At 55.7% G+C, this 9,234-nt stretch overlaps 1 protein-coding gene across 1 annotated transcript; it reads left to right on the forward strand.

The window, feature by feature from the left end:
- Positions 1-21: 21 nt before the first annotated feature.
- Positions 22-9,020, forward strand: MDH2 (malate dehydrogenase 2). The gene is made up of 9 exons (XM_084272804.1): positions 22-133; positions 2,781-2,949; positions 3,715-3,798; positions 4,622-4,731; positions 5,230-5,355; positions 6,011-6,088; positions 7,179-7,278; positions 7,633-7,784; positions 8,713-9,020. The coding sequence occupies exons 1-9, from the start codon at positions 71-73 to the stop codon at positions 8,842-8,844; spliced, it is 1,014 nt and encodes a 337-aa protein (XP_084128930.1). The 5' UTR covers positions 22-70; the 3' UTR covers positions 8,845-9,020.
- Positions 9,021-9,234: the final 214 nt, after the last annotated feature.

The following is a 9,234-nucleotide window of genomic DNA, read 5'->3' on the forward strand; positions in this document are numbered from 1 at the left end:
CGGGAGCGCGGGCCGGCTTCCCGCGCAGGCGCAGTGGGTGCCGTGGAGGTCGTTGGAGTCACCGCGCGCCATGCTGTCCCGCCTCGCCCGGCCCAGCGCCGCCCTGCGCCGCGGCCTCGCCACCTCCGCGCAGGTAGGGCCGGGGCCCGGGGGCTGCGGCCTGGGGCTGCCCGCTGAGGCGCGGCGGGGCCGGCGCGCCCGGCGCCGGGAAGGGGCCGTGCCGCTGCCGGGGGGCGCCGGGAGCCGGGGCAAGGCGGGGAGCTGCGCCCGCGGCCCCGGCTGCTCGCGGGAGCCTGGGGTGGGGCCGGGGGTGCGGGTCTGGGGGCCGGGGGTGCGGGTCTGGGGGCCGGGGGTGCGGGTCTGGGGGCCGGGGGTGCGGGTCTGGGGCCGGGGGTGCCGGTTTGGGTCCTGGGGTGCGGGTCTGGGGCTCGGGGCTGCGGATCTGGGGCCGGGGGTGCGGGTTTGGGGCCCGGGGGTGCGGGTCTGGGGCCGGGGGTGCGGGTTTGGGGCCCGGGGGTGCGGGTCTGGGGCCGGGGGTGCGGGTTTGGGGCCCGGGGGTGCGGGTCTGGGGCCCGGGGGTGCGGGTCTGGGGCCGGGGGTGCGGGTCTGGGGCCCGGGGGTGCGGGTCTGGGGCCCGGGGGTGCGGGTCTGGGGCCGGGGGTGCGGGTCTGGGGCCCGGGGGTGCGGGTCTGGGGCCCGGGGGTGCGGGTCTGGGGCCGGGGGTGCGGGTTTGGGGGCCGGGGGTGCGGGTTTGGGGGCCGGGGGTGCGGGTTTGGGGCCGGGGGTGCGGGTTTGGGGCCGGGGGTGCGGGTTTGGGGCTGGGGGTCCCGGTTTGGGGCCCGAGGGTCCCGGTTTGGGGCTGGGGGTCCCGGTTTGGGCTAAAGAGCAGAAGGTGCATCTTCAGTATAAGGCAGAGATCCGTCCCGGGGAGGGGAGGCCCTGGCACAGGGTGCCCAGAGGAGCTGGGGCTGCCCCTGGATCCCTGGCAGGGCTCAGGGCCGGGCTGGATGGGGCTGGGGGCACCCTGGGCTGGGGGGGGGTGTCCCTGCCCTTGGCAGGGGGGCACTGGGAGGTCTGAGGTCCCTCTAACACAAACCAGTGTGATTCAATGAACTTCTCTTTCTGCTGGTATGTAATGGATGATACAAGTCCACCTGCTGCTTCCTTCCTGTCCTGAAAATACAGAGACTCACAGAACTCTCGGGGCTGGAAGGGACCCCAGAGCTGCTGGGGTCCCACCCCCTGCCCAAGCAGGGTCCCCAGGACAGGGGCTGGAATCTCTGCAGAGAAGGAGACTCCACACCCCCTGGGCAGCCTGTCCCAGGGCTCCCTCACCCTCACCGGGAAGAAGTTCTTCCCCACATTGGGGGGAACTCCCTGTGCTCCAACTTGAGCCCATCGCCCCTTGTCCTGTCCCCACAGACACTGAGCAGAGGCTGCCCATGGCCCCTGGGTCCCACCCTTCAGCTCTTGATCCCCACTGATCAGATCCAGCTTTCAGACTGTGTTATGAGCTAAAGCTGGTGGCTGGGGGGTAACAGGAGTCCTCAGTGTGCTGAAATCCATCGCCCAGGACTCTTGATACCCGGGGAGGACTAGTGCTACCTGGTCAGACCTCAATCTTCCAACAGAAGCACTTCCTGGTGGTGCAAGACAGGGATTATCACAGCCATAAACCCCACTCTTTACAAGAGGCTTGTGTAATTATTTTGATAGGAATTAAATTTATTAGCCTTGGGATGCTGGACTCGGCCGTATCTGCGGGGTGCAGCAGTGACTAATGCCAGACTTTGCCTTCCCTTGGGGGAGTTCTGTGCTGAGGTGTTGCAGTAGCAAGGAAACGGGGTGAGCTTTGGCTGGCCAGGCTTCTGTGTAGATTATTTCTTGTCCTATTGCAATAATTAAGCTGTTCATGTGAGGAGCTGCTGTGGCTTTATCTGGGGAGACACTGATAGAGCAGGTCCTTATCAGAGGTAATTGTGTCACCACAGTGTGTCTCTGAGTACCCTCTGGCTCCCCATTGCTTTGGCAGAGAGTTTTAGGATTGTTCTGGACTTTTAAAGTAGTTTTCCTCCCATCTAGGGACACTTCCTGCACAGAGAGGAGCACAGGCATTTTGGGGCAGAAACACCTTTCTTTGAGAGGACACCTTAGAGTGAAACTGCTTCACCAGGGCAGCAGAGGGGATTGTCCTGGCTCCTCAGCCCCACTTGACCAAAGCTGGAACTCGCAGTCCCTGTGTGTTCCCAGGCCTCAGTCTTGAGGGGGCTGCAGGTGTCTTTCTGAGTTCCTTACAGGCACGTTTTCCTCCCATACAAGTGCTGGTTATTACCTTTGTTGTAGCCCATTAACTGCTTGGCCAGTTGGGAGGGCAGCGTTTTTCTGATGCTGGCAGTGAAAACTAGAAAAGCTGTGTGGTAGGTTCCTCCCCAAGTCAGCCCCAGGTCCCAGGGCAGCAGGTGTTAACCCCAGGGCAGGCGTTTCCATCCCACCACTGCTTCCCCTCTGGGCTTCAGAAGGCAGAGGAACAGGTTTCCTCTGATTTGCCCTGCCAAGAAACCCTGGGGGTCTTGGGGAAGCTGTGCTGATGCTCGCTCTCTGTGGGCTGAGGCAATCAGATTTGCACAGTGCCTGATAAAAGAGGTTGAGAAACACATCTGAAAGCAAAGAGAGTGTGGAGAAAGCCCAAGGTCACCGCTGCAGGGACCCCCAGAACATCTCCACAGGCTGTGTGTCAGCTTTATGTCTCTTCTCTCTTATTTCCCCCCTCTTTCCCTCAGAGCAATGCCAAGGTGGCAGTTCTGGGGGCGTCGGGGGGCATTGGGCAGCCCCTGTCCCTGCTGCTGAAGAACAGCCCGCTGGTGAGCAGGCTCAGCCTCTACGACATCGCCCACACGCCCGGCGTCGCGGCCGACCTCAGCCACATCGAAACCAGAGCCACCGTCACAGGTACGGCAGGGGCTGGGCAGGGGCTGGGCTCAGAAGGGCCCTCTCAGGTGCCTGGTGCTTGGAGGAGCCCCCTGCTCTGCTGCTGAGGGGGAATCTTCACCTGAGCCCAAGCCTGGGATCAGTTTCAGCAGCTTTTCTCCCTCAGGCAGTGCATGGCTAATTCAGGTGTAGCTGTTTACATTGATGTGAGTGGAGATGGGAATTGTCTGGAGTTGTGCTGCTGAAGGACAATCCATAATGATTGGCAGGAGAGGTTTAGTAAAATCAGCCTGGAAATAAGCTGGAGAGTTGAAGTTTGACAACAAAATAGAGTGAAGACACTCTGGATGTCTGTGTGATGCCTGCACGCCTCTTCAGAAGAGACAGCTGTCAAGTTCTGATGAAATCAATGAAAAAGTCAGCTGATCTCTTCTTTTTTGACCTGTTTTCTTTCCAAAGATCACTCAAAGGTTACGTTTTACTCCTGTGGGCAGTTCTCTGGGGGCACTGGCTGCAGTGCCAGGTTTGTGCAGAGTAAATACACGTGATGGTTCTCAAAAGAGGTGAACGTGAGGTGCCCAGCACTCTCACCCTGAAGTTCTGAAACAAAGGTAAAACATCAAAGTGGGCTTGTCCATAATTACATTGCTTTGCTTTTTAGCATAAGTCTCAATCAAAGGCAGAATTAAAAGGGAATTGGGCACCTCTGGGTGTAGTGTTGTACTTCAGTGTGTCAGGTACTTGCTAACTGGCAGGAACATAACCCTTGAATGCCTTCTATTCCAGGCTTCCTGGGACCTGAGCAGTTGCCAGAGTGTCTGAAGGGCTGTGATGTTGTCGTCATTCCTGCAGGAGTCCCTAGAAAGCCAGGTATGCTGGCTGTGAGAAAGCCCCAGGGCTTCATTCAGGTGCATCTCTGCAGCACTGTCATTCAAATAGAGCTGGTCTGGTGCTTCCCATCCTCTGGTGCTGGCTTGGGATGCAGGTGCTCCATTCACAAGGCTGATGACCTAGAGCTTGTGGTATGGGGGCACCTCATTTCTCCTCTTAGATGGCTTCTGGTAAAGTGGGGAGGATTGATTTCTGGAGTTCCTGTGTAGGGGTGAGGTGCTAAGACTTCTCACACAGGTGAGCCTGAGGCTCCCTTGGTGTTTCTTGCCCAGAGCAATGCCCTAGTGAAACATGCAGGTCCTTTGTTCCAGCTCTCAGCAGACCAGAAAGAATCCCTTTGCTTTGCATTAATCGTGTCATGGCATCTCTGAATGAATGCTGGGAGCCTTCCTAGACTGTGTCTCACCAGCTCTGTTTCTGCTCTGCTTTTCAATATCCTGGGGAAACGTAACAAAACCCTAGACTTTAAAGCCTACCTGTTCCTAATTCTTCATGGTTTGAGTAGCTGCCACAGTAGAAGTGAAGAGTGGCTCTTAGGCAGCTACTGCAGCTGGCTGCTCTGAGCACCTGGTGATGATCAGTGTGGTGCTTCAGGCTGCCTGGGGGAAGCAGGTTCTGGTGACTGACAGCAGGGCTGGCTGCTCCCTGAAAGGTTGGGGGGATGGAGGGGCTCTGAGGCTTTCTCCTGGTACCCGACGCCAGAAGCCGATGTAGCCCTGCCCAGAGCGTTGCTGTCCAGTTGGGTTGTTTGCCCCTTACCTGGGCTGTGGGTGACACACGTTGTGTGCTGGGTGTGTTCTAGGCATGACCCGGGATGACCTGTTCAACACCAACGCCAGCATTGTTGCCACCTTGACGTCTGCCTGTGCCAAGCACTGTCCAGAGGCCATGATCTGCATCATTTCTAACCCGGTAAGCGCTCCCTAGAGACTCTGGCTGTGTAGAGGGGCAAGAAACAAATCCAGACTGGGAATGCCAGAGCACTCTGAGTTCCTGGTAGCTGTGGGCAGCACCTTTTAAGATCTGCAGGGTATTTGTAGAAAAGAACTAAAAGCCTGGTTCTACTAACCCATTTTTTCTTGGGCTATATTTAAGTCAGAGGGAACTGTGTTTAATATCTAAATGTCTGTATGATGCTGCTTATAATCTGTGCTGGTGTGTTAGCTGGGCTGCAAGCCTCAGCTCACTGAGGGAGGAGCCTTTGTAGTGTGGATGAACAAATCTGTTGTCTCAGTGGTTGTTTAAAATGGAAGATTTTTATTCCAGCCTCTCTGTAAACTGCAGTTGAGGGCTTGAAGTCAGCTGTAGCCAGTTACTTTCAGTTGGGAGTATACTCTGGGTTTGTTACCTTGTGCTTTGACTTCATTGCTACACTGGTTTTAATGAATGCTGGCTTGTTCCTGCTTATAGGTAAATTCAACCATCCCAATAACTTCAGAAGTCTTCAAGAAGCACGGTGTGTATAACCCCAACAGAATCTTTGGTGTTACAACGCTGGACATTGTCAGAGCAAATACTTTTGTGGCTGAACTCAAGGTGGGTGATAGTAACAGATGCAGGGGGGGAGATGCAGTGTGCTTTGATCATCAAATCTAGGAAGAAAAGCTTTTAACATCAGTGCCCAGAGCTTAAAGAGCTCTGGTTTCTGTGGAGCTGGAGGAGGCACAGGCAGTGACACCCTGTTCCATTCTCTAGAGGAGCCTGGGGATTGGGTTTCTTGCAAGATGTGGTTCAGGAGACTTTGACCTTTCACTTTCATAGCTGCCCCTGTGAGAGAGCTCCGTGTTTGCCTTAATTCTGTCAGCATTATCAGCCCTGCTGGTGCAGCAGGAGGAGAGGGCTGGGTGGTTGTGTGTGTCTGCAGGTCAGGGGTGAGGAGTTGTGTGTGTCTGCAGGTCAGGCTGTCTGTGCTGCCTCTGGCAGGAGATGCTCCCAGGTATCAGGAGGTGTAACAGGTTTCTGCTTTCATAGCCCTGGCAGAGTTTGGACTTGTCTCAATTTGGACTAAAACCATCCTGTAACTGTGTGAAGTTCCCAGAAGGGACCCAGAGTTCAGCTGTGTGTGTCGGGCTCTGCGTGTCGCTGCCTCTGAGGCTCCTGCACTGGGTTACTGCGTGTCCAAACCCCGTGGTGGTGTTAAATGTTCCTGTCTGTGAGCCTCAGCAGCTGGAAGGTTTCATGTTTCCCTCAGGGCTTGGATCCAGCTCGAGTGAGTGTTCCAGTTATCGGTGGCCACGCTGGGAAGACGATCATCCCTCTGATCTCCCAGGTGAGTCTCGGTCCCTGCCGCGTGCGGCACCGCGCTCAGCAGGACGCTGCTGTCCAGGGACGGTGCCTTTGTGGTGCAGTGTGACATGCCAAGATGCAGCAGGGACCAGCTGCCCTGCTCTTGAGGCTGCTTTCATTCTGCAGTGAGGAACAGTGTCCCAGAGGGCAGTGAGCTCAATCTAAACTCCTCTGGGCGTGTTAAAGAGCTTCACTCTCCCCTCTAAAGGAGTGTTGGGGTGAGAACCCAGGGGTAGTGTGGCTGTTGGGTGGCTGGGCACGTTGTTTAGGTTTATTGTGAGAGGTGTTGCATGCTGTGGATCCCTTGCTTGGGCAGGGACATGCGGCTGGTGTTGCAGTGGAGGGCTATAAACACCACTTCAACTGCAGCATCGAAACGAGGAGGCACAACTTGAGCTGGGGGAGGAGGCCTCCTTCAGCAGTGGCTGGCTGGCAGGAGGAGGCTTCTGAGTGAAACACAGCTGTAAGGCAGGCTGCAGCTTCCTGGGGAGATGGCTAGTTGATGGGCAAAGAGCAGTCTGCAGGAAAGGGGAGTAAAGTGATCTTCACGGAAAGGTGCTCCCGGGGCAAAGGAGCCAGGCTGAGTGCTGAGGGGGCAGTTTCCTGAGGCAGTGGGGACAGGGGCAGCTGCACCCAGCATGCTCCTGTAGCTGTCTGTGAGGGTTCAGCAGCTTCCTGAACACTGCTGGCAGGCTGGGGCCTTCGGAAGGCTCTTGACTTCCATAATTCCCCAGTGACCCAGATATTACCTGGTGGCTTTGTGGAAGTCCTGCAGCCTGCTGGGTGTGCAGAAGGCATCTGTCTGGCACACAGGGCGCTGCGGCAGCGAGCTGTGGCCTGTCCTTGAGCAAGTGAGTCGTGGCTGGGCTCCTGTTCCAGTCCCTGCAGTAACCAGCAGCTTTAGTGGACCTGCAGCTGGGCAGTTTGTCATGTAATCTGTGAGCTGGGGTAATGGGCTTTCCCTCTTGAGAACTGTGCAAGTGAGTCTCATAGCAGCAAGGGCTGGTGTGGGCGGCAGGACGCTTGTCTGGGGGGTCCTGGTATTAGAGACTAACCTCTGTTTTCCAATCCAGTGCACACCCAAAGTGGACTTCCCTCAGGATCAGCTGGAAAAGCTTACAGGGAGAATTCAAGAAGCTGGCACTGAAGTTGTCAAAGCTAAAGCAGGAGCAGGTTGGTTCTTGACTACAGCTTCCCAGTCACTTGCTGGCTGGCTGAACGGGTGCAGCCTGCTTTGCTCTAATCTCATTCACAACTATCTCAGATCTAGCTGCTCTGCCACATCTGCCTCAGCTGAGGTGCTGTAACTGATCCCATGCCATGTGTGACTTCAGAAAGAACCTTCTCTGTCAGATTAAGCTCTTTCTTTTTGCACACCCAGCCAGCTCAACAGCATGTGGCTGGCCAGAAGCTGCCGCTGCGTCAAGCCGGCTGTGAGCGGCTCTGTCGCTGTGTGGAAGCCTTTGGTGCTGCAGAGAGTATGAGATTTCAGTGAGATCTCTCCTAAAAGTCTTGCACCTTTCACAGGATCTGCCACCTTGTCGATGGCCTACGCTGGTGCTCGGTTTGTCTTCTCTCTGGTGGACGCCATGAACGGGAAGGAAGGGGTCATCGAATGCGCCTTCGTCCGCTCCGAGGAGACGGAGAGCCCCTACTTCTCTACCCCTCTGCTACTGGGAGTATGTACTTCAAATGATGGGGCTTGCAAACAGCAGCTTCTTGTGGTTTTACTCTGTTATCTCCATTTAGCCTGACGCTCAGCATCACTGGCATTAACAGTGAGCGTACCCTTGGGAGGTCTTGAGTGTTTGGTTATTGTACAGAGACACGTCCCTCGTGCTCGGTGGGGATGCTGCTGCTTTCATCTGTTCCTAGACTGCAGGTCGCTGAGTAACTGGAGGTTCAGACCTCTCTTCAGTGGTCACCCTTGCCTCAAGGCAGTGCCTGTCTCTGAAGAAGGGCTTTGTGTGATTAACCAGAGTCAGCAATCCTGTCTGCACAGCTTGAGCTGCTGCACAGCAAATCCCTCAGAAACTGAGGCACATGGGGAGCTGCAGCCAGGATTAGGATTAATAGATTGCTTGCAGGACCTCTGCTGAACGCTGAAAGAAGCGTTCCTTTTGTCACTTAGCCTGTGGGTGGAGTGAGAACCAAGGATGCTGCAGCCCTGTGGTGCCTGCTGGGATGCAGAGGATGGTGTGTGCTGTCTTAGGTGCTAGCTGGTGAGGGGACAGGGGAGGGATGATGAGCAGGAAGGCCATGTGAGCATGAGATCTCAAAAGCCTAGGAGTGCAGCTCTGAGGCAGTTTCAGACTGCAAACCAGTAGCACGTGGAAGGTGAGGAGAGGATGGTTCTCTTGCCAGACAGTGGGTTGGACGATAGGAAGAGTTGTGAGGGAGCAGTTGGTATTAGTCTCCTCCTGAAGGAGCTGGGGCTAGCTGTAGAAGCTCTTGCAGATAAGAGGAGGCTTCTGTGCCAGAAAGCCCAGGGATGGCAGAGGTCCCAGCTGGGTCTCCACCTTAGCTGGGTAATACTTAAGCAGAGCTGTTAAGTTCCTCCCTAGGCCGTTTGATGAATGATTAATCCTTAAATCCTCTTTCCCTCAGAAAAATGGAATTGAGAAGAACCTAGGCATTGGCAAGATCTCCCCCTTTGAAGAGAAGATGGTTGCTGAGGCCATGTCTGAGCTGAAGGCTTCCATCAAGAAAGGAGAGGAGTTTGCAAAGAACTTCAAGTGAAGAGCTGATGATGGAGAGGAATGACAACTCCCTTAATTTATTAAGGCATCATGTCACTTTACAGCTTCCGATTCAAAGCTCGGGCTTTGATTGAAGTCTGTCTGTATTAGCTTAATGAATGTTGCCAGTGCAGAGCCTAATCATCAATAAAACAGCCTTGTTTTTTCAGCCTACCACCTGGAATTGTCCCGATGTGCTTGTCTTTTGAAGGTAGGAAGCTCATCAGTGATGCAGTAGCCCCTCGCAGCGGGTGAGCCGCTTACCCTGAGCTCTGCTTGCTGCTGCCTGGGGTTTGGCTCCTGTGGGGCAGCAGCTGGGAAACCAGGCAGGGTCAGATATGATCAAGGTGGGGTGGAGAGGGATGAGAGTGGAGTGGGTTTGTTCCAGGAG

The sequence above is a fragment of the Gallinula chloropus genome (genome assembly GCF_964237585.1).
Source record: "Gallinula chloropus genome assembly, chromosome: 19".
NCBI lineage: Eukaryota > Metazoa > Chordata > Aves > Gruiformes > Rallidae > Gallinula > Gallinula chloropus.

Coding starts and splice junctions, on each gene's coding strand:
- MDH2 (XM_084272804.1), top strand. CDS start 71: ATGCTGTCCCGCCTCGCCCGGCCCAGCGCCGCCCTGCGCCGCGGCCTC. Junction 3,799..4,621: donor AGGAGTCCCTAGAAAGCCAG/GTATGCTGGCTG, acceptor GGTGTGTTCTAG/GCATGACCCGGGATGACCTG. Junction 6,089..7,178: donor TCATCCCTCTGATCTCCCAG/GTGAGTCTCGGT, acceptor TTTCCAATCCAG/TGCACACCCAAAGTGGACTT.